The 25,539-nt window shown below is 36.7% G+C and overlaps 1 protein-coding gene across 2 annotated transcripts in view; it reads left to right on the top strand.

Annotated features, from left to right (window-relative positions):
- The window catches only part of ARL15 (ARF like GTPase 15), a 419,563-nt gene that overhangs the window by 143,874 nt on the left and 250,150 nt on the right, over nt 1-25,539 (top strand). For both annotated transcript variants that reach the window (XM_081233731.1, XM_081233730.1), the window contains exon 3: nt 11,928-11,987. In XM_081233731.1, the coding sequence (XP_081089857.1) occupies nt 11,928-11,987 (60 nt within the window). The remainder of the gene's footprint in view (nt 1-11,927; nt 11,988-25,539) is intronic.

The following is a 25,539-nucleotide window of genomic DNA, read 5'->3' as shown; positions in this document are numbered from 1 at the left end:
AGTGTGATGGTTAATTTTATGTGTCAACTTGGCTGGGCCACAGTGCTCAGATATGTAGTCAAACATTGTTCTGGATATTTCTGTGACTGTATTTTTATATGAGATTAAGATATAAATCAGCAGCCTTTGAGTAAATTTTGAGTAAATTTCTTTATATAATGTGGTTGGGCCTCATCTAACCAGTTGAAGGCTTGAATAGAACAGAAGACTGACTTCCCCAGAGCAAGAAGGAAATCTGTACTGGGTGGCCTTGGGACTTGAACTGCAGCATCGGCTCTTTCCTGGGTCTCCAGTCTACTGACCTACCCTGCAGATTTTGGACTTGCCAGCCTCCATAGTATGATGAATCAATTCCTTGAAACATTTTTCTATGTATACACACACATCCTATTGGTTCTGTTTCTCTGGAGAATGCCGAGTAATACAAAAAGGAAATCTTAAAAACAGAGAAGTTACACAGAAACAAAGATAAGAGTGACATCAGATTTCTCACTGAAAACAATTCAAGGGAGAAGGCAGTGGAGCGCATCTTTAAAGTACTGAAGGGAAAAATAACTATCAGCCTATATCCAACAGAAGTATCTTTCAAAAAGAAACTCAAAATAAAGCCTTTTTCAGACATTAAAAAAGTGAAAGAATTTATTCCTAGCAGACCAAAGTTATAAGAAAATGCTAAAGGAAGTTTTTCAGGCAGGAGAAAAATGATTACAGGTGGAAATCTGGATCTATACAAAGCAAAGTAACAGAATGGTGACTACATGGATAATTATATAAGATTTAGTTCTTATTTAAATCTCTTTATAATTGTTTAAATAAAAACAGTATATTGTGGAGTTTATAACATGTAAAAGTAAAATGCATGAGAACAATAGAATAAAAGTCATAGGGGAAAAAGGGAAGTATAATATTGTTAGGTTCTTATATGTGAAGTAGTTTAATAACACTTGAAGGTAGACTATGTAAGTTAAAGATACACTATAAACCCTAAAGCAACCACTAAAATAACAAAACAAAGTGTGAGAGCCAATAAGGCAACAAATGAAATAAGATGGAACTATAAAAAATAATTAATCAAAAAGACAGCAGGAAAAAAGGGAACAAGAATATATGGGACAAATAGGAAACAAGTAGCAAGGTGTTAACACTCAAACCTGACCATCAGTCATCAAATTAAATGCAAATGGTCTAGACTCCTCAATTAAGAGACTGAGAATATTATTAGATTAAAAAAACAAGACCCAACTATATGCTGACTTTAAATATAAAGACACAAATAGGTTAAAAGTAAGAAGATGGAAAAAGATATGTTATGCCAATAGGCATAAGAAAGAGTCAAAGAAAGTTGGAGCAGCTATATTAATATCAGACAAGGTAGACTTTGGAGCAAAGAATAATACTGGGGATAAAGAAGTTAATTTCATAATGACGAAAGAGTCTTTGAATCAGAGGAGATAACAATGCTAAACATTTATGTATGTAATAACTTCAAAAATACACATAGCAAAAACTGACAAAACCCACAATTGTAGTCAGAGATTTCAGTACTCTCAATTATTGATAGAACACGTAGGAAGAAAATAGAGGTAGTAGACTTGAACAACACTATCAGCCACCTGGACCTGATTAACATTTATAGAACCCTCTACACAACAGCAGCAGAGAACTTTCTCAAGTGCATTTGGAACATTTACCAAATAAGACCATATTTGAGGACATAAAACAAATTTCAATAATTTAAAAAGTATTCAAACCACAGACCACATGGAATTGAATTAGAAATCAAGACCATCTCTGGAAAAGTCCCCAAATATTTGGAAACTAAAGTACTTCTAAATAAACCATGGATCAAATAAGAAATCAAAAGAGAAATTGTAAAGTATTTTATACTGAATGAAAATACAACACATCAGAATTTGTGGGCTGTCTCTAAAGCAGGACTGTGGGGGAAATTCATAGCTCTGAACCCCTGGATTAGGAAAGAAGGCCCTCAAATCAGTGACCTCAGCCTCCACCTTAAGGAACTAAAAGAAATGGACTGATCGAACCCAAAATAAGCAAAAGAAAGGAAATAATAAGGATCAAAGTGGAAATCAGTGGAATAGAAAAACAGTAGAGAAAACTCATTAGATCAAAAGCTGGTTCTTTGAGAAGATCAGTAAAGTTTAAGAAACTCTAGGCAAACTGATCAGGGAAAAAAAAATCAAAGATGACACTAATTTATAGTATCAGGAATGAAAGAGATTACATCAATATAGAGTCTATAGATATTAAAAGGATAATAGAATATTATGAACAACTTCATACCAGTAAATTTGACAACTTAAATGGATGAATTATTTGAAAGACATGTTATCAAAGCTCATTCAAGAAGAAATAGAAAGCCCAGATCTATAGTTATTAAAGAAATTGAAATTATAGTTTTAAAAAAACAAACTTGAAGTTTAGTTGGCTTCACTGGTGAATTCTATCAAACATCTGAAAAAAGTAATAATGCCACTGCTACACAATATCTTTCAGAAAATTGAAGAAAGAGGGAAGACTTTCCAACTCCTTCTATAAGACCAGCAAGTTTAATGTCAAAACCAGATAAAAAAAAAACCAGATGCAAAAAAACTACATACCATATCCCTCATGAACATAGATACCAAAAATATAAACAAAAATCTAGCAAATCAAATCTTAAAGTAGTATATTTTTAATAGGATAATGTGTCATGACCAAGTAACATTTATCCCAGGAATACAGGGTTGGTTTCACGTTCAAAAATTAGTAAATTTAATTTATAATATTAATAAGCTAAGAAAAGAAAACCATGTGATCATCTCAAGAGATGCAAAGAAACAAACAAACAAAAACATTGATTTCTGATAAAAACTCTCACCAAAATAGGAACAGAGGGAATTTCCTCAACTGTTAAAGGTCATCTATGAAAACCCTATAGCTGTTGTCATACTTAATGATGAAATACAGAATTTATTCCTGGTCTGATCAGGAATAAGACATGGCTGTCTGTTCTCACCACTTCTGTTCAACATTGTAGTAAAGATTCTGGCCAGTGCATCAGGCAAGAAAAAGAAATAGAAGGTTTCCAGATTAGAAAGGAATAAGTAAAACTTTCTTGGTTTGCTGATGACAGGATCATCTATGTAGAAAATTTGATGATCTACAACTTTATACCAACAAATTAGTGATGGCTAATGTGAATTTAGAGCTGATAGTTTTGGAGATCTGAAAATGTGGAGGATAGCTTTGATCATTAGTTTGGAGAATGTTGTCTATAAGAGTAGAAGCAGATAGAGTGGTGGACAAATGTGTTGAATTCATTCAGATAGATAAGCAAATGCCCTGAAAGTTGGTAGATGGAAATGCAAAGGTCGACACAGAAACAGATGTCACAACTTTAGCTGGGAAGTTATTAAGAGGTGAGTATGGTAAAGTGGTAAAAGCATTATAAGGAAGCAAAGCTTGTGCTGGCTGGCCCTGATGAGGGAAGGAAAAGCTCTGTTTGCTAGTATAAGAAGGAAGGAAAAGTGTGTAAGAAAATGTTGGAGGCTAGAGAAGACTTTTCTTAACAAAGGTGAGGTTCCCTGTGATTCATTGAGAGGGCTCTTCAAGGATCAAGGCAGGGCAGAGTTGGGCATGAGGTGCAAAGAGAAGAGAAGGGGTAGATGCTTGTTGGTTGAGTCTGTATGTTTATTGTAGCCAGTGAAGGTGGGCAAGAGGTTGGAGAAACTAATTAGTGGTGACAGAGGAGGGGTGGAGGCAGAGGAGAACCAAGCAGGCTGATTTTAGTTATCAGTGGACCCACAAAACCCAGTCCTCACCAGAGTTCCAGATAGACATTGCCAGCCTGTTCAAACTCATCTGCCGGCTCCTCTTTGTTGCGTATGTATGCAGCTGAAGAAGAACAAAGGAGGTAGAAGGAAGGTCCTAAAATAAATGACAAAACCCAATGGCAAGAAAAGGTAACTAGAAGAAATGAGGAGGTCAGAAAGCCACATGTGCATGTGAACATTCAATGTGAGGACGGGATAATAGCTGAAGGAGGTCCTACAGAGAATAATGTACAAAGTGAACGAGCAAGGGAGCTAACTATATAAAAGTTTAGAAAGACTGGAAAGCTAAGATTAAGATGACAAATATAAGTAAAAGCAGCGCTGTTGAGAAGTATTTCTATCAGATATTACAGATAAGAGTTTATGGCAGTCCCATTTAGAGAATTCAGTCACATTCACAAGTAGTATCTAGAATCTAATTGATTAATTAAGCTAAGTCCACAAAGGTATTCAAGAAAAGAATTAATGGCAAACAAATAAATGGAAAGGTTTGGCTTTACCAGAAGTTCAACTTTACTAGAAAATAAATAAGAAAATGTTAATTTTATACCTAAATTTACCAAAACATGTGTTGTCCGTTTTTTTTTTGAAAGAAGTTATTCATATAAATTAAAGGTTACCAAAATATTTACATCCCTTGGCCTAATAAGCGTGTCACTAAGAATTTCCATTAAGTGTGTAATTTCAAAGAAACTTTATGAACAAACTGATTCCTTGCAACATTTTGTATAACTAAAACTTTAAAGTAATTTAAATGTCCTATATCAAGGGAGTTTGTTAATTAACTCGTGGTACATCAGTTGAAATGATCATATATTGGAAAACACAATCTTCTGTAAAGGAAAATTAAATTTACATTCATTTTGGAAATTAAACCTTGCAAAACTATGCTTTTGAATCAAAAATGGGGAAAAAAACCGTAAAAAATAACTATGGGCTTTGTTGGTATGGTTGAATTATGTGTGAAATTTTATTCTCTTAATTCTCTATTTTATAATGTTTTGATTATATAAAGCCAATTAAAAATGAAATATTTGTTGGAAGAGTTTGGAACAGTTGAAAAGATACACTGAGAATTAGTTTCTTAAAATGAAAACATGACACAAGAAGGGTATGTCTATCCATTTCAGCAAGGCAAGAATGTCAGCCTTTTCTTCAGAAGTAAAGGGAATCCAAACTTTATTGGATTGTTAACTTCAACAGTCTTTTACTTTGACATAATTTTAAAAAGATACTTAAATTGTCAAAACTTGGAGGGCCAAGAAGTCCTGAAAAGAGCAGGTCTTGCTGATAGAGGAAAAAAATTGAGTAGCTTACACCTTGGTCTAGAAACAAAAGTGAACTTTGTCCAGAGTGAATTCCTTGACTGTATATGCCCAAAGAATTTGTTGATAAAAGGGATTGTTAACCTGTAGATTATACAATATTCACTTTTTTTTTCTTTTTAAACCAGAGGAATGGAGTCTAAAGGTTTAGGATAATATATTGTTGTAACATAGAGAACAATCTAGAGAAAATTGAACACTTGGAATTGAAAACCGTTGAAAACTCTCTTCTAGGAATATGTATTACTATGTTTGAAAATTTGTCAAGTGATATGTCGGTCAGTTAAAATAGAAAACAATTATGGTAATTTGAAAGACATACAGAACAGTTTATGAAAATTTGAATCAGGCATTTTAATAACTTTAGTATTAGCTGCATACGTGTTAAGAAGAAATAAGTTAGAAAGTCAGATTTGGTATCTGCTAAAGAATTGTGTTTTATAAATGCTGGTAGATTAAATTTCCTTTTATGATGTTGAAATGATATTTAGAAGAATTTCGCTAGACCATTGTCCAAACATCACAAAACTAACGCATAAATCATGTCCTTGGTCCAAGTCAAGGCCACCAGATCTGTGGAATGTCTTTCCCTTTAGCAGTTCTTAGAGTGACCCAGGGATGTCAGAAGCACACACGGAGTACCTGTGTACATGTGTGCAGGCTTGTGTATGTGTTGCAGGGGAAGGGGGGAGGTTGGTCTTTAGGTCCAAGTGAAATAGTCATGTGTTCCACACAATGAATAAAAATAGACTAACCTCCCTCTGAAACCTAATTTTGTTACGATTCCAGTAATGCTTTCCCTGCATAAAAAATTTCAAATGCATCTCCCTTGTATCACAAGCTTTTTTGGATTTAAGGACTAAAAGACAAAAACTGAAAGTCTATGCAAACAATTATTTCCCCAAAGAGTTACTAAGTCATATATTTATTAAAATTTGTGGGGTTAAATCTTAGGGGAGGTTTCAGTCTTACTAATGTAGCTTAAATAGGCCAGGAAAAAATGACTACGTAACTTAGGCTTCAGCCATCAAATTGTTTGAATGGAGTCGGGAGACCTACCCCTGAGGCCTTCAGCCAAATACTGGAGGCCATTGATGGTTGACTCAGTTGTTACTGTTATTTCCTTCTCCTTGTTTAATATAAATAATGGAATCCTAACATTAGAGGAAACTTTAAAAAGCTAATCTAGTCCACTCATTTTGCAGATGAGGGATTCAAAGTCAAGAAAAACGTGGCTGGTAAGTCTAAGAGCTGTGACAGGGTTTCTAGGACAGTGCTCTTGTTCCATCAGCTCACTGACTTCCTGCGAAGAGCATGGGAGGATGCTTATTTTTTCGAAGAAGCAACAGAGCGAGCGCACTGTCATGGCTGAGTCAGTTGGACATTTTCCCTCCCCTCCTGAGTTCCTGGTTTTATTAATAATGTCTTTAAAAATGTACTCTCTAGGGGCCTCCCTGGTGGCGCAGTGGTTGAGAGTCCGCCTGCCGATGCAGGGGATACGGGTTCGTGCCCCGGTCCGGGAGGATCCCATATGCCGCGGAGCGGCTGGGCCCGTGAGCCATGGCCGCTGAGCCTGCGCGTCCGGAGCCTGTGCTCCGCAACGGGAGAGGCCACAGCAGTGAGAGGCCCGCATACCGCAAAAAAAAAAAAAAAAAAAAAAAAAAAAAGTACTCTCTAGGGGCTTCCCTGGTGGCGCAGTGGTTGAGAGTCCGCCTGCCGATGTGGGGGACACGGGTTCGTGCCCCGGTCCGGGAGGATCCCACATGCCGCTGAGCGGCTGGGCCCGTGGGCCATGGCCGATGAGCCTGTGCGTCCGGAGCCTGTGCTCCGCAGCGGGAGAGGCCACAGCGGTGAGAGGCCTGCGTACTGCAAAAAAAAAAAAAGTACTCTCTAAACTCATACTAGTATTTTTACTCCATTAATAAGGCAACGTAGTATAGACCTGAGAACACAAGAATCAAAATAGATTCCTTGTGTTGGATTATTTATAAATAGGAGGGAAAATAATTAGTGGGATTATTAGGTATGTGTGTATTTTTTCCAGTCAGCTCCACTGTTATTTAAGTTCAAAATTGGAAATATTGAATCCATCATCTTGTTGGTATGTGGAAGAGGTGCTATAGTGTGGAGCTCTGGTGGACTCAGGTGATGAGACCTAAGTTCAGGTTTTAAATACAGCATTTAATACTTTTGGCCAGGTACTTAACCCTTCTAGACTTCACTTGCTTCCTGGAACAGTAGTTATTCATTAAGTTAAGGATTGTCGTAACAGCTAAAATACAGTCGTCACTTGGTATATGAGGGGGACTGGTGATCACCTTCCCCTGCAACAGATACCAAAATTTGAGGATGCTCAAGTCCTTTATATAAAAATACAGTATTTGCATGTAACCTACACACATCCTCCCATATGCTTCAAATCATCTCTAGATTACCAATAATACCTAATACAATGTAAATGGCCTGGGCACAGCAAATTCAAGTTTTGCTTCTTGGAATTTTCTGGAAATTTTTTTCCCAAATATTTTTGATCTGTTTGGTTGAATATGTGGATGCAGAACCCTCGGATATGGAGGGCTGACTAAATATAAACCTTTAGCACAGATCTTTAAACAAATATTGAGATCCTATTATGACCAAGCACTGGCATACAAGATACACTGTACACTGTATCTCTATTATGAATCCTTGCAGTCTAGCTGGGGAACAAACATAAAACAAGTAAATAAACTGATATGTAATTAGAACTGTGAAAGTCATGTAGGAGAAATGCTGAGTGCCCCAAGCACACAGATCTAAAAAAATCAACCTATTTCAGGAACACCAGAGAAGGCCTGCCTGACAAAGTGAAGTTCTGATACCACCTGAAGGATAAAGAGTTTGCCAGAAGGGCAGAGAACACACACTTTTGGAGCAGTAGGTGCAAAGGCCCTGAGATGGAAGGAACATGGCTTGTTTTAGGAACTGAAGAATATAAATGAGGGGGAAATGGTACAAAATAAGCCTAGGGAAGGAAAGAGGAACCAGATCAGGTAGGGCCTTGTTAGGTGTTTCAAACCATACCTTGAGTAGTGAGAAGGTATCAGACCCTTTTAAGTAGGGGAATGATGTGAACAGAAGTGCATTTCAGGAAATCACTTCTGCTAATGTGTGGGGATGATTGAGGAGGCCAATAATAGATGCAGAGTTTAGTTAGGAGGCTCACCACGTGGTGATGGTGGTGGCTTGACAAGAGTTGTGCTGTGAGGATGAAGAGAAGTAGGCATTTTTGAGAACTATTTAGCAGGTGAAATTGAAAGGCTTTGGGGATTGGTTGGTTGACTGATTAAGAGGGCAAGAAGTGTTAAGGACCACAAATATTTAGTCTATAGAAGTCCTCAATAAATGTTGTTTTGATTGCTTCTTCAGCAACTCATATTTATTTTTTTATTTTTTATTTTTTTGTGTTACGTGGGCCTCTCACTGTTGTGGCCTCTCCCGTTGCAGAGCACAGGCTCCGGATGCGCAGGCCCAGCGGCCATGGCTCACGGGCCTAACCGCTCCGAGGCATGTGGGATCTTCCCGGACTGGGGCACGAACCCGTGTCCCCTGCATCAGCAGGCAGACTCTCAACAACTGCACCACCAGGGAAGCCCAGCAACTCTTATTTTTACCACTGCTTTCATAATATATCTGAACTTGAGGCCACACATGATTTTGATTGGGAGAAAGCATTCAGTGATTATTTGATGACCATTAGTATTCTGAATTTTTAGTTTTATTTATTTAAAAACAAAACACTTTATAGCACTGATTACCGTCTGTTTTCATTTACAGCTGAGGAAACTGAGGCACAGAGGAATTAAGTAACTTGCTCAGAGTCAGACAGTTAATAATGGTAGAGCCAGAATTTGAATCCAGACATTCTAACTGTAGAGCCCATGCAATCCAGTGATTTTCATTCCTCAAAGCAACCCTTTGAGAAAGGTATTTTGATGGATTGACCTTTGTAACCCTACTAAATATTAATTTCCCTCCTTGACCTCATCCAACTCAGTGTAAAGGAATAAAATACAATTGATCCGATGGTTGCCCTTCTTGATTGCCCTTCTGGTGAACTGAAAATGTGTCTTTACATTTTAAGTCATTTTAATCCTTGCAAACAGTTAGAATGACTAAAATAGAAAAATATTGTTTCTCTTCCATGAATAGTACATTCTCTTATTTTCTGAACTGATTATCTAGGCTTCATCCTCTGAACATTAATTACCACAGCTATATTGTAAAAATAATACAGAGACAGCAAAGTGGAAGACTGCATATACCTTTGCAGTATAAATCTAGCCACATATGTTCTGTGTGAAGAGAAAACATTTATGAGTATTCTGCAGGAACATTTATATGCCTATAAATAACATTGCTAGGTTACTTTGCTTAGAGTGAACATTGGAGGACATTTTTGTAGTCAATTTATTATGAAGTCTGTGTAAGGATTCAAAATGGGAACCGTCATATAATCTGCCTGTTGGATCAATAAATTTCAAAAGTTGTATTTTGCATATGGGTGTGGTAATTTCCAGAAGGATATTTCTTCCCTCTGGGCGCCTGCATATTGTCAGCTCTTAAGAATCAAGGCAGATGAAATATTGCTGATGTGCTGCATAACTGTTTCTTTTTCAAAGTTGGGGTTTGTCCCATTTCTCTGGAAAATCCATACTTGGGTTGTCCTGAACCTAACCACTAATAGACTGTTTAGCACTTACATAGTGTTTTCGTTTTCAGGATTTCACAATCATTGCCTTTTAATCCATGTAACACCCCTGTGAGGTAGGTAGATACAGTCAAGCATCCAAGTCTCCTGTGGGCAAATTTCAGTGCCAGCGGGAGTACTGTGATTGGCACTGAGTTTCCATAATTTCCCAGAGGCCAGACACCTGGAGAGGCTTTCCTGCAGACCCAGGTATATGCTGGTATGTCAGCCACATGAAGCTGCCCCCTACTCCTCCTGCTATTTTACTAAGATTCAGTGACTGCACGCACCGTTAATCATAGCGCTATGCCCACTGTGTCAGTCTGTATTAAACCCACGTAGGAAGGGTATGTTTTGGAAGGTTCTCAGACAGCCCAATGAACATTTACGTTCTGTACAACAAATTTCAACAGTTTACACTTCCATCACTCCAACAAAGGTACTTTTCATTCAGTGATAACTTTTATGGCTCCAACTAAATACTTAGATTAATAAATGAGCACCAGCATTTGTCTTGAGTCTGTAATATATTCAGGCAGGCAGAAGATATGTGTACCTGATGATTAAATCATCAACAACATGGCATCCACTGAAGTATAACGTCGGCAGTCTTATATTTTGCGCTTATTTGTACCAGGCACTGTGATAAAGATAACACATGCATTATCGCATCCTCATAACAACTCTGTGACATAGATACTATCATTCCCAGTTTACAAACGATGAAAGCCAAGGCTGGTAAGTTGCCCACAGTCATAGAGCTTATTAAAACCTAGTTCTGTCTGACTCCAAAGTCACTTTTTAACCATTACATGATATTCACTGCCTTAAGTAGAAGGTAATATATAAAATCTTAAAGCTCTGGGACAGTATGCAACAGAGGAGTGGTAATAATAGGCTGGAGTATAATAAGGCACATTTTAACGTGTTTTTTCATAAAGTAAAGCAAAACCATGTAAAAGAATTGTTCTTATACACATCGTACTTTATATCTTTTTACCTTTCTAGGCACCCATCATAACTTGCTTCAGTGAAAGTATTTGTATATTTTCCCTTTCACCCTGTTGATAATTTCTTGAAAAGGGGACCGTGTCTTATTTATCTTGTAATTGTACATATCAAATAATGCTTAAAACCTTAAATTGATTGGGTGCTCGGAAATTACTGAATAAATTAACTATTAAAAATGAGTAGAGCTTTTAATGGAAAAAGAAGTACATGTATATGCAAAGTATTCAAATGAAACAAAAGAATCTCCCTTCTATTTAAGACCTCCAGATACCCAGTTCTCCCAAGAGTCATTACATGTTCCAGTTTCTTGTGGATCATTTCAGAAATATTTAGTGTATATATTTGTGTGTGTGTCTGTGTATAGGTAAATGCACACTCACATATGTCACACCTGAATTGATTGACTTAGATGATGATAATTAAGTCCTAAATACAGAATTAATCATAGTACTATACTCTGAATATACTTTTATAATAGAAGTCATTTATTACATGCATTATAAAATGCATAAATGGGTAATTATGATTGTACTCTTAAGAAAAATCTATGTATGACTTTAACCATGTCCTTGAAAGAAAACGCTAACATAAATACTATGTAATTCAATATAAGATGGTTATAATTTTGATACCTTAGTCTCTAGGGTTGCTAAGTTATATGTGAGGGAAGATTTACCTTAGGAATTAGATGCAAAGGTCCTGATAGATTTAATATTTTCTTTGAAGTTTCTCTATACTTCCAAGTGTCTTTCTCGCAACTGATAAAATTTACAAAGTGGAATTATGTATTAAAGAATGAGGCAATATTTTGAAGAAAAGGGTTATATTTTGCTGTAACATACAACTATTTTGAAAAATGGTAGAAGATAATACTGGGTTAACCGTTTGTCTTGGAAATTATGTTTCTGGTGTAAATATGAGCTATGAAAAATAACTCTTAATCTGCCTAAAAAAGAGCATTTGAGCATTTTATACATTTTTAAAACTTAAGTTACTAATTCTTTCTTTTCTGTTTTCTAATTGTAGGTTTTAGTATAAAAGCAGTGCCATTCCAGAATGCCATCTTGAATGTAAAAGAACTTGGAGGTATATCATTTAAGATCACTTCTATGTCTGGCTCTAGCTTTTACTAAGTTCATATTAATGTGTTACATATAATTAAAACATAATGATGATGTGTTATTCTCGGAGGTGATTCATTTTTACCTTTTCTCTTGATAATACATTTCCTAGAAATATTTCCTTTTCTTTATATATATTTTAAAGGTAGTTGAAGAGTTCTGAGTAACATAAACTTTGTTTACTTTTGTGTGGATTAAAGAACTACACTACTAATGCCATTTCATACACTGTACTCTTTGGTTTTACTTAGCTAATGAAATTTATTCTTCAATGAACAAAATGCAGAGAGTTAATATAATCATAAAAAATAAGTTATATGTTATACAGGGCAAAGAACTGTATTTTAGAGTAGTTTGTATTCATACTGCAGGTTTTATTGTATTAGATCTTTTTAGAATGTATTTGTTCCAATAATAAATCTTTGCCAATAGGTTCTTTGCTGGTCAAGCACATTTATTGGCTAGGCTGCACCCCAAACTATACATCACTCAGTCTTTCATTACACTCTCTGTCTGGGGTTTTTTTTTGGTTGTGTTTTATGTCAGTCAGGGTCTTAACCCATGTAAATAGGTTAACAAAGAAATCAGTCAATTCAGTGAACCTACTAAATTCTCTAATGCCACAGGAAAATGGTAAGTGCTCTGGAGTTCAGTATAATATTGGTGAGTTTAATGACTTAGAAGAAAGTTCTCTTCCATCTCTTTAATCACTTTGTGATATTGACCTTACCCTGTTGTTGTTGTTTTTAAGCTCATTCTGTGACCTATTTTTAGATTGATGAAATTGACACAAACCTTATGCTATCATAATAGTGTCTGATGCCTTCTTATTTTTATTTAATGATATATTGGCTGATCTTCTCAGGTGTGTGTTTTAAAGAGCTATATCCAGAACAAGTATACTTCTGTCAGTCTGTTTTATAGCTACCTTTGACTTTTACAGCATTAATATTTAAAATGAACCATGGTTGATACATTCTGTTTTTCTTTGATGTTGGTTTTGTCATTTTGACTGCAAAAATTATAAAACATGAATGTTCTTGTAATAGAATAATTTTTCTATGCAAAAATTTTAAGACTCTTCTTTTATACTGAATATTTTAATATTACTTTGTGGCTTCAGAGGACATAGTGTAAACATCCATGGAATCAAAATGAATGGTTTGAGAATTCTATTATTTTTGAATATGGTTGATACTTAGTAAATGTATTATTACTAGGCTAGATGCAAAGTTTTTATTGAATACCCTCCAGGTATACAAAACTGTTGATTAATTGATAAGGTGTTTATTATTGATGTTTAGTTGGATGATATAAATAATGGATGTATCTGGACAATTTTTAAAAAGCGAACACATCAAGGAATTTATCTTGACTCTGTGCCATTGAAAATCAGTACAATTCAAAAGATCACATTAGAGGACGGGGTGTATAAGGTGGGACTCTGTCTGTTCCCAAGGTTTAATTTTGCTGAAAGAACTGTGTGTACCCTGGCAATTGTTGAAATGGAAATTACAATGGAGCGGATACCATAGAGTTTGGTGGAAACGCTTTAGTTTGTGCCTCTTCTGTGATGTAATAGTTGAGAGATGTAGGTATAAGATAGAGCTTCAGGGATTGGGACCTATACATTAGTTTCAGGCTAGTGATGTGTGGTGTTTGGCACGTGGTCATGAAGAGCAAATTCCTAGCTTAAGCACAGATTCTTCTTCGCCTGAACTTTACTAGCTGTTTTCAGTTGAGAGACTGTCTCAAGGAGAAGGTGATTTTCTGAGTAGAATCTAATTGTGTATCCTGTATTGTGTGCTCAGAGGCAAGCAGTGGAGGGAGTTCAATACTTGACTTTTTACTCACTAATTCCTTTATTCAACAAATATTTTTTGAGGACCTATTCTGCATGGGGTAGGACTGGGCCCTACGTCATGTCTCACCCAAGAATGCATGAAAAGTAGACTAACACCCAGAGAGTATAGCTTTCCTAGGATTTAGAGTAAATCTTACATACTAAGCGGCTCGTCCCAATATAAGATGCGTGGCATTTAGGGAGAATTATGACCTCCTAAAATCAAATTGTTTGAGAGGAGGTTGCTTGACCCAAGAATTTCTAAGTTCAAGAGGAAAGAGTTGAGAATTTTAAGATCAGTGTGTGAAGATGTGAAACAGCTATTTACCAGTAGAGAGTTAACTCAGAAGACAGGTTTATCAGTTCAATCAGGTTGTCAATCCAGGGGAAAACTATGAAATCAAGGGAGAAACTCAAGAAGATAGGTATAAAGGTAGGCAGATACTAAGAGCCCGAACTGCACTGAAGTGCAGAATGCTCAGAAAGTTCTCTTTATCCTAGGGTTAATTCCCAAGATCGGCACGGCCCCTGTTCCTCCCTTCAAATTCCTTCTTCTACCCTTTTCAGATGGTTCCAAGACTTTCCATCACCCCCTTATCAACCTTAAGTTACATTTCTCACTTTTTAAAAATAGGAAGAGGCATGAACTTCTGTTCCTTATCTAGTAAGAAGAAATGGTTTAGAATGTAATAACAATGACTAATGGAGTTAAATTAAAAGAAAGTCACTTTGGGTAGATCTTAATAACAAACTATGTTTGCACACACACTGATAGATGTTTGTGTGTTTATATATATGTACTACATAATTTGTGTTATGTATATATAGAAATAATTCTATATTCTTATCAGATTTCTCTTCTATGAGGGTATTTCTTATATCTTCCTCTTAAAAATTGCTATAAATCTTGGGCTTCCCTGGTGGCGCAGTGGTTGAGAGTCCGCCTGCCGATGCAGGGGACACGGGTTCGTGCCCCGGTCTGGGAGGATCCCACATGCCGCGAAGCGGCTGGGCCCATGAGCCATGGCCGCTGAGCCTGCGTGTCCAGAGCCTGTGCTCCACAACGGGAGAGGCCACAACAGTGAGAGGCCCGCGTACCGCAAAAAAAAAAAAAAATTGCTATAAATCTCATTCATATCAATTTTCTCATATGGTCTTTTCCTGTTGTTCATGCAGTCATTCTAGCACAAGTATTTGTGTGTCAAGCATGATTCTAGGGGCTGGGAATAAATGATATTTAAAACATATCCCCTGTCTTCAAGGCACTCATGGTTCAGGGATGGAGCCATGCATGAAAAGAAATATTTGAAATTAATTTTTGAAAATGATGAAATTAAGGGGAAAGTAAGAATAAAGTAAGGGATGACTTACTATATCAAAAAGAGATATAATTAGTCCAGCCCAGTGATATGATGGGTGAATCCTGTTTTCACTATTTTGAGAATGACTTGCTCTCCTCAGCTTACCTGTCATACTCATCAGGCTGTACCAATTACTCCTGTCTTTATGTGAAATTAGAACTCTAAAATTTCTTATATTTTCTCTCCCCACACATTCTCATTTAATCTTTACAACTTCATGCCTAGAGAATAGATGCTATTATTATCTCACAGATAATGAGACACAGGACACCTAGACGCAGATCAAGTGGCTTGATCAAAGTTATTTGGAGGAGGTATGGGAGTTGATCTGAGCACTTGCACTTAATCAGCATACTCTATACATAAAGCATTTTACGCAGTGCCCAGCACAAGAGCAGTGCTCCCATGTGTTGTCTGCTGATGCTTTTATCATTATTATATGAACAATTTGAAGTCTTCACATGTTTGGATTATTTTCATTAACACTGTACTGATTAAACATGAACATCTTGCTCTCTGCTGAAAAATTCTAGGATGTCATCCCTTATTATTGCAGCCACTTTTATCATTCGTTTTCTGTCTTACTCCTTTATTTAGAAATCTTTCTTTTTTTAATTATTTTTATTTTGAAATTAATTTTTATTGGAATACAGTTGATTTATAATGTTATGTTAGTTTCTGCTGTACAGCAAAGTGAATCAGTTATACATATGCATAGGTCCATTCTTTCTTAGATTCTATTCCCATATAGATCATTACAGAGTATTGAGTAGAGTTCCCTGTGCTATACAGTAGGTTCTCTTTTTTTTTTATTATTTTTGGCTGCATTGGGTCTTCGTTGCTGCGTGTGGGCTTTCTCTAGCTGCGGCGAGCGGGGGCTACTCTTCGTTGCAGTGCGCGGGCTTCTCATTGCAGTGGCTTCTCTCGTTGCAGAGCATGGGCTCTAGGTGCGCGGGCTTCAGTAGTTGTGGCGCGCAGGCTTCAGTAGTTGTGGCTTGCCGGCTCTAGAGCGCAGGCTCAGTAGTTGTGGCACACAGGCTTAGTTGCTCCGTGGCATGTGGGATCTTCCCAGACCATGGCTCAAACCCATGTCACCTGCATTGGCCGGCAGATTCTTAACCACTGAGCCACCAGGGAAGCCCCTATTCAGTAGGTTCTTATTTAGAAGTCTTTCAAGTCAAACTCTTCTTCAGTTATGGTCTGGATCCAGTGCCCTCAGCGCTCCAGTGCTCTCAGCGCTCCAGTGCTTCCCTCTTCTGATTTCTTCAAGACTGCCTTCTGAAGCAGAGTCTTACCTTATTCTAGATACTTTCCAAAACTTACAGAATCTTCCATAAACATGTCATTTTGATATTCTTTTATTTTTTCTAATTCAGTCAGTCAACAAATATTTGCTGAGTACATATTATATGCTCAGGCTGAGTTCTAGAAAATGGTGGTGGTTATAGTGTTAAGACAAGCATAATCCCTGAATAGACTGGCTAATGGACACAAGGGGAGACTCTTGATGTCTACTTAACTTCTCTCCTTGATTAAAGCCAAATATGACTTCTTATAGGCCTAAAACGAATTTCTAGGTTAATCCCTTCCATACTTGAAGAGATTTATTTTTAATAGCATCCAGCAAGGCCGAGTGTTAGTTTCCATCCTGACAAAGGACATTCTGTAGTATCACTCAATGAACTTTTTTTCCCCCTGCGTATTCTTTAATTTGGAAAGGTTTTTTTGTTTGTTTGTTTGAAACTAATCTAAATCCTTTCTCTTTTAGCTTTAATTGATTACTCTGCTTGTCTTCCTCTATTATTTTTATTTTTCTGGATGTTGTGCAAGACACCGAGCAGGATGCTGGATAGACAGATAAATCTTTCAAAGGATTTTCCTTCCTCCTGGTGACTTGTTTCAAAGCCCAGTCATTCTGCATGCTTCCAGGCAAGTCTACTTTCCTGTATGTCTGTTTCCTTATCTGTAAAATGTAGTAGTAATAGTCCCTACATCATATAATCCTTGTGAGGACTAAATTAGTCAATGTAGGTCAAATACTTAGAGACCACCTGGCCCATAGCTAACATTTTTGGAAGATTTGTTTTTATTATAATTATATCCTCACTCCCTCATACCCCGCAAAAACACCTTTCAATAAAGCCTTTTTTCCCCAAGGTCTCTGAAAACAACACAGATCACATATTGATTGCCTTTTCTTTTTGTGGTCATGCCTCCCTCCCTCGTAGACAAGGTGATCTTTTCCTTCATTGCATTATACCTATTTAAACTGAAAAGTCACTGGGAAGGAACCTCAGCTCGTTGGGGTCTTGGGTAGCTGCCCAGCATATTTTTTGGCACTACATGTGTGTTAGTAGTAAATGTTTTTGTCCCTTTCTACCTAATCACCTTTCTTTCTGTTTTCAGATTCCACCTGAAAAGTCTCTTGTCTGTCATAGTACCTCTTAATTGCTTTCATTCTGTTTGGCTTATGTATTTTAACCACATTACTAAGGTAAGTGAAGCATCTGGCATTTAACTGAGTTGGAAGCAGTGGTCACACTGCAGTGACATCACAGCTCTGATAATTTTTCATCTTAGGAATGTCCAGTTCTTAAATCTACGAACAGATTTGTATGCATTCATAGGTGTCTCTCTCTTGATTTTGAAACTTCATTTACAAATTGATAGAATCCAGAGAGGAAAATTTCATTTCTTAACATGTTTCGTTTGTTACCACTTATTGATAGGCATCCAGACATCATCATGTTCCTTTTTCTTTCTCGAACTGAATTCTGGAACCATGGGTGGTTTGGCCAAATGACTTGTTTTCTTCCCTTAATATCCTAAGGAGTTATGTCTGAATTGTTTCCCCACCCCCTATCCTGGCCACCATCCCCACCCAATATACTCTTTGGCAGTCTTGTCTTTCCAGTTGACTTTGGGAAAGCAAAGAAATGTTAAAAAGCAGTTAGTTGTCTTTTACACTTCAGTATTCATTGCTGCTAGTTGTCAATCAAAAGGGAAGTTCATGAGGATTTTTATTTGCACTTTATTTTCTTTTCTTTAGAGGAAGGAGGTGAGGGTCGTATGGAAAGTGCAAGTTGTGTTCATTTACCCATTTACTTCAGCCCATGCAATAGTGACTGAATGATTTTTAAGGATTGTCAGCTAAGCCATTTTTTAAAGGTTGCTTCTTTCAGCAGCCAAGCTGTTATATGAAACAGATGTTGACTCTGTCCTGTTTCTTTGTTTGCCTGGAGGAATACGCCTCCTCATAGTGAAAGGTGCTGTTTCTTTGTATGCTGCTAGTTATCTTCGGGTGCTGTTAATCTGTCCAGGTTATTTGCATTTCTTAATTTCTCTAGAAACTGCACAGGGCAGACTTCTTAACAGGCAGCCCAGGGGGCACTGCTGCCTGCTTCTTGTAATTCCTGCTTTTTGTACCCAGGCCATTTGATGTCTTTCGCCAAAATAAAGCTTTCTTCCTTCAGAATCTTTTATTAAAACTTACTTTGGAGGGAATAATAGCTCTTTAATTTTTATCTGATGCATTCTCACTGTCCTTTGTATATTATGATTATTCCCTCTATAGGGCCACTACTGCCTCCTATTAAAAAAATAATGCAACTAAATACCTATGAATTTAATATACTCACTGGCTCTGAAGGTCATGCTATACAACAAAGACAGAGGAGGAAACACGACAATATAAACCAATAAATTGGTTGTATGTTAGAAAATGAGTATAAGCAGACAGACTTGAAGAGGTTATTGTGGCCACATTGCTGTAAGGGACAAGTAGAATTGTCTACATTCTTTGCTGCTATAGGAGAAAGCAACTTGCCATTCGAAAACTGTTTTAGACATCTCCACGTGGGTTTCTATGGGAAAAGAGGCAAGAAACCATGACCCTGGCAAAGGAACATGGCAGCACAGACGGGGGCGGGGGGACCCAAGTGCGGCCAGGTCCACAGAATACCTTAGGACCGTGCTTTGAGCCGAGTGACAGTCAGCTACATACAAGTAAATGTGCATGTTCTGTATCTGTTGTATAATTATAAGGAAAAAATTTGGTTCAGCAAGTAGAGTGTAGCCTCAAGACACTCTGTCCCCCTCTGCATTTGAACTTCTTGTTGTTGTTTTCTTATCTGTAAAATGTAAGTTTTAATAAATCATCACTATTTATTTCCCAAGGGATTGGGCTGGAAAAGAAAAGTTCAATTGCCTAAAGCACCTCAGAAGAGCTGCTTTAAGAATAGACAGTGGTATTCCCACTAATTCTCTTTTTATAGTTGTGGATCCAGTGTAATATGTAATATCGAATGATCGAAACACCTTGATATAGTATTGTTTCCTTATCTAGGAAAAGAACCAGACCTTTCTGGAATGGGAACAGCCAGTTAACTCCTGGCTCTCTGAGCTGTGTACTTTCTCACTTAGGCTTAGGCTTTACTAGGGGAAATGATATTGGTATAAAGCCAAGTCACTTGGATGTGAGTTAAAAGGCCACAGCTATCTGAATTGGTTGAACAGGATCCCAGGGTGGTGGTGTTCAAGCGTTTTTTACACTTGCTAAGGGAAAACTGAGCCAAACAGTCAGCAGAGCCAAAGAAGTGAATCTAGGGGCCCAGAAATCTGTTACTGGCTGATGTAGACCTGACCTTAATTTTTGTTTTCTTCTGGAGAAGTGCCCTAGGAAATTTTTTTAAATCTGTCTTCCCAGTCATAGTTTAGTATAGCGCTTACGATTTGCTTTATAAGACTCTGTGTGTCTATAGAACGTTCTAGAAACTAGTGTCGCAGACTTTTAAACCTCCCAGCCCCTGGCAGTAGGGTTCTCTTGTGCCTCTGAGGTTGCTGCCTCACCACTGTTTCCTCTTTAGGGGCAATCAGGTCATTTCATGTCTTCTCACTCTGCCCAGCTTCCTCACAGAACATTTGTGTTGGGTTCTTAGCTTAACTTCTTATCCCTCACAGGGGAATAGGTATTTCTGTTTCTCCCAGGGGTTGCCATAATAGCAACTAATTTTCACTGTGTATTTGGTTTCAGTGTGATATTGCAGCAACAGCACTGGAAGTCAAGAGACTAGTATTTTCCTCTAAAAAACAAGCCAGGGGACATTGGGCAAGGCATTTAACTTCTCCATGGCTGCTTTCTTTTCTAGCAGCTGAAGATGCTGATAACTGTTCTCCTCTTTGGTATAGCATAACTAGTTTATTTTTTATATAAAAACTTACAGTATCTACTTCGCATCAGCCTCTGGGAACCATAGAGGCAGTCTCTAACAACTGTGCAGGACTATAAAGGATTATTTCCTCTATTTTCCTTTATCCCTGACTTTGTCAATTCTTTAGTTTTATTTTGTACAGTAGGCATTTTAATAAATCTCAGAGTTTTCTTTTTGCGTGGGTAGTGTGAGGCAGACCAAACATCCATAAAATAACAAATAACTAATACTGACTTAACAAAGTTGTTATGACTGTGGTCTTTACTTTGAGAAGCACTATAGTCTGGTATGGGAAGTACTATAACAGTACAACATGCAGTTAGGATCGTACAGAAAAGACAAGACATCACACAAAGTCTAGGGAAAGGAACAGAAGAGATGAAAGTCATGGAGGTGACAGTGGGCTTGGGTCAGTGTTGTCCTAGCATAAACCAAGCCTACTGACACCTCCGACTTTTGTCCCATCTGTTCCTAGGCTGTCTTTCCCCCGTCATGTCTTCTTTGTCCTTTCTATATGATCCTAGTTGAATCGTGTACTCAATACTGGTATTTACCATACTAGACTGTAAAGTTATGAAGAACTGAAAAGCACAGCATAGTCTTAAAGGTTTGTTGTATGTTGTATAAAATATATCCATAGTTCTAAGCTGGAGGGAAATTTGCCAAATTTTGCCCCAAGATGCTAGAGTAATGTTAGATGCTTCAGAGGCAAAATGTTTTGTTGTTGTTGCTGAATTCATTTCAGTGAATAGTTAATGAATACTAACTACATGCTGGGCCCTGAGGATACAATTTCTGCTCTGCCATACAACCCCACCCTACACACACACACACACACACACACACACACACACACACTCACACACTCACACACTCACACTCACTCACTCCTCTGAGCCCAATTCTTTGGGTATTTTCGTGGGAGAGTGATGTTGGCCATAACAATTATGGAAGTTCTCAGAAAAATTAAATAGCTTTACTATGTTCTTATAATTGGAATAGCAACTTGACAATTGTTGAAGAGGTAATATGTTTGTAGCTATTCATCACTTATCAGACTGGATTGATTCTCTGACGTATGCTGGAGCCAGATGAAATAGAACTGGGTAGATTTGTTTTTGAGGTGTCACAAATTTGTGGTTTTTAATTTTTCAAGATCCAAAGTATTGTCTAAAGACTCTATTGATGATGCTTGATCATTTTAATCTTGAAATTTACTGATATTTATGGCATTGTTGTGAGAGGTAATAATGTGAAGAACTTACCATATAAAGTTAATTATTATTATTTATTTTATTTTATTATTATTATTTTTTTTTGTGACCTCTCCTGTTGCGGAGCACAGGCTCCAGACGCACAGGCTCAGCAGCCATGACTCACGGGTGTAGCCGCTCCACGGCATGTGGGATCTTCCCGGACCGGGGCACGAACCCGTGTCCTTGCATCGGCAGGCGGACTCTCAACCACTGCGCCACCAGGGAAGCCCTAATTATTATTTTTAACACAGTTACAGGAAGCTCTTATGATTGAGAGTTGAAGGTTGATTTTTTTTACTGTGTCTATTCTCCCTCCCTTGCCAAAATCTCATGAAATGACAATAATATCAGAAACCAAGCAAACAATAATAAATCTATTACAAAGATAGATTTAAATCTATAATGGAAAAAGGAAAGCAAGACAAAGCTTGAGGTACAGACAATGGAAACATGAAATAGAAGGGGAATTCATCAGGATTATTAATCAGGGAGCTTATCAAAGTTATTAATTGGGGTTTTACATTTGGAGCTATGCCTTTATTTTTCTTTTCTTCTTGTGTTAGGTAGTGGATAGCAGCTGTGTTTACCCACAAACTAAATCCTTGAGTGTGGGTGCTAGACTCAGGCAGAGCAGTGCTCCAGTAATGTACTGACTGCCAGGTGGGTTAGAAAGCCCACACACAAGGGAGACAAGCCACTTGTCTGTCCCTGTTAATCACTGGAAACAGGCAATGGTAAACAAAAGAGCTGACAAACAGATTTTCAAAGGGTAAGCGTATAATCATGACACACCACAGTATGAGGAAAACCAACACTGTGAAAGAAAGACACCCAATCAAAAGTCAGAAGAAAAGATGTCCAAGGATCTAGAGGTAATAGAGTGATCAGAAGAGGACATTCAGAGAGATGGAGGAATGTTTTGTATTTATGACAAAGAATGCAACACAGAACTTGGGAAATTAAAATTTGACTTAAAAATTTTAAATGAAAATGGCAGTTGATATAACTCATTATGTAAATTAGTGAAACTAAGGACTGAGCAAGGGAATGTCCTCAGAATGCCTTCTCAAAGGACTACTTTGTAAGTATGAAAGAAAATTTAAGAGACAAAAGGAATAGTTACAGAAATTCCAACATCTCTCTATGAAGTATGAGCTCTAAAAGGAGAGTAAAGAGAAACTGGAGAATAAAATAATTTAAAAAACAAGAGAAAAAGAGCCTCTAATATGAAAAAGAGTACTGAGATTTAGTGAGCCCTCTGAGTGCCAAGACAAGACCCATACCTAGACATACTGTGAAGAAGGAGAAACCATTCATTGTCATCATAGAAACACACATAAAATAGCATTATTTCTGATTTCAACATGGGAGATGGCAGAGTTAGATAAAGAGAAAAAACCATTAAAGTATATTCTTTATGTATTTAGAGTAAGATTACAATTAACAAAAGAAAAATTGAAGTTTAAATATATATCTTTAAAATTAATTTAAAATTATGTATCTTTAGGTCCTATTTGTTTATTTCTGTTTTTATTTCCATTTCTCTAGGAGGTGGGTCAAAAAAGATCTTGCTGTGATTTATGCCATAGAATGTTCTGCCTATGTTTTCCTCTAAGAGTTTTATAGTGTCTGGCCTTACATTTAGGTCTTTAATCCATTTTGAGTTTATTTTTGTGTATGGTATTAGGGAGCGTTCTAATTTCATTCCTTTACATGTAGCTGTCCAGTTTTCCCAGCACCACGTATTGAAGAGCCTGTATATATATATACACCCATCTCACACCTTTTTTTTTTTAATATATAAGTCCATGCCACCCTCTCATTTCATCCCAGCTTACCCTTCCCCCTCCCCATGTCCTCAAGTCCATTCTCTACGTCTGTGTCTTTATTCCTGTTCTGCCCCTAGGTTCTTCAAACCTGTTTTTTTAGATTCCATATATATGTGTTAGCATATGGTATTTGTTTTTCTCTTTCTGACTTCACTCTGTATGACAGACTCTAGGTCCATCCACCTCACTACAAATAACTCAGTTTCATTTCTTTTTATGGCGAAGTAATATTCCATTGTATATATGTGCCACATCTTCTTTATCCATTCATCTGTTGATGGACACTTAGGTTGCTTCCATGTCCTGGCTATTGTAAATAGAGCTGCAGTGAGCATTGTGGTACATGACTCTTTCTGAACTATGGTTTTCTCAGGGTATATGCCCAGTAGTGGGATTGCTGGGTCATATGGTAGTTCTATTTTAGTTTTCTAAGGAACCTCCATAGTGTTCTCCATAGTGGCTCTATCAATTTACATTTCCACCAACAGTGCAAGAGGGTTCCCTTTTCTCCACAACCTTTCCAGCATTTATTGTTTGTAGATTTTTTGATGATGGCCATTCTGACTGGTGTGAGTTGATACCTCATTGTAGTTTTGATTTGTATTTCTCTAATGATTAGTGATGTTGAGCATCCTTTCATGTGTTTGTTGGCAATCTGTATATATATATATCTATATATATCTATATATCTATATAGATATAGATATATATATATCTTTAAAAATTTTTTATCTTTAAAAATTAATTAAAAATTAACACTGTGAGAGAACCATGTACTGCAAAAGAAAAAAAATATTAACACTCTTAACAATAAAAGGATGATATATACATAAATACTTTTTTTAAATGTCTGAAAGTTTACATATTCAACTAATATAATAAGTTATGTTAGAGAATGGAGTGAGAGTTTTCTGGGTTCCAGTAGAATTGTTGCCTTTTAGTATTGTGTGCATTTTTTTCATGAGAACTTTCTTTTTAATTTATGAAATAAATTCACTCCAAGGAGAGAAAGCAAAGAAGATTTGATAAATTCAGCAAAATACAAGAATGGGAAAAAAAATAACAAAACAAAATAATGAACAAAAAGTTATAATAAATAGAAAACATCTATATATACATTAGTAATTGCAATAACTGTAAATAGATTAAATTCCCCATTTATAATATGGGTGGCATAAAAACACTGAGTATAAAATATTCAGCTGTATCTGATGATGAGGGACACTTCTACAATAAAAAGATGCAGTGAGGTAAAAATAAAGGGATAGAAAAGATACCCTAAAGAAAGGCCACTGAAAAGAAAGTACTAGAAGCAATATTAGTATCAGATGAAATGAAATTCAAAGCAAAGAACGTAAATGAGAATAATGATATTTTATATCAGTATACTAAAATAACTGAGTATTGACCTTAACATATTTAACTGCATAATTCTAAAACTAAGAAAAATGTAAGAAATGTAAGAAAAAGTCAACCGATCCATAATTAGTAGAAGAATTTAGCCATACTTTATTCAGAAGACAGCAGATCAAGTAAATAAAAGCATGTAAAGCATTTAAAAAGCCAATTAACAAACTTGATCTAATTGACAATTATATAATTTTATACTCAAATAGAAAATACACATTCTTTTGATATACGCCTAAAATTTTTACATGCATGACCATGTATAATGTGTTTCCTGACCAAAATCCATTAAGATCAGAAATAGCAAATAGACAAAAATAATGACATATGACACAAGATTTAGAAGTACTTGAACCTTATACCATGCCTAAAAATTTAACTCGAAATGGATCCTAGACCTAAATATGAGACCTAAACCTATAAAGCTTCCAGAAGAAGACATAGGAGAAAATCTTTGTGACCTTGGTTTGTGACCTTGGGTTCTGCAAAGATTTCTTAGATAAGACACCAAAAGCATAATCCATAAAAAGAAAATTGGTATGTTGGATTTCATAATACTTAGACTTCTGCTTTTTGAAAGACACTGTTAGTGAAAAGACAAGTCATAGGCT

Source organism: Mesoplodon bidens, assembly GCF_964165515.1.
Source record: "Mesoplodon bidens genome assembly, chromosome: 4".
Classification (NCBI taxonomy): domain Eukaryota; kingdom Metazoa; phylum Chordata; class Mammalia; order Artiodactyla; family Ziphiidae; genus Mesoplodon; species Mesoplodon bidens.
This window is presented reverse-complemented; position numbering and strand designations above follow the sequence as displayed.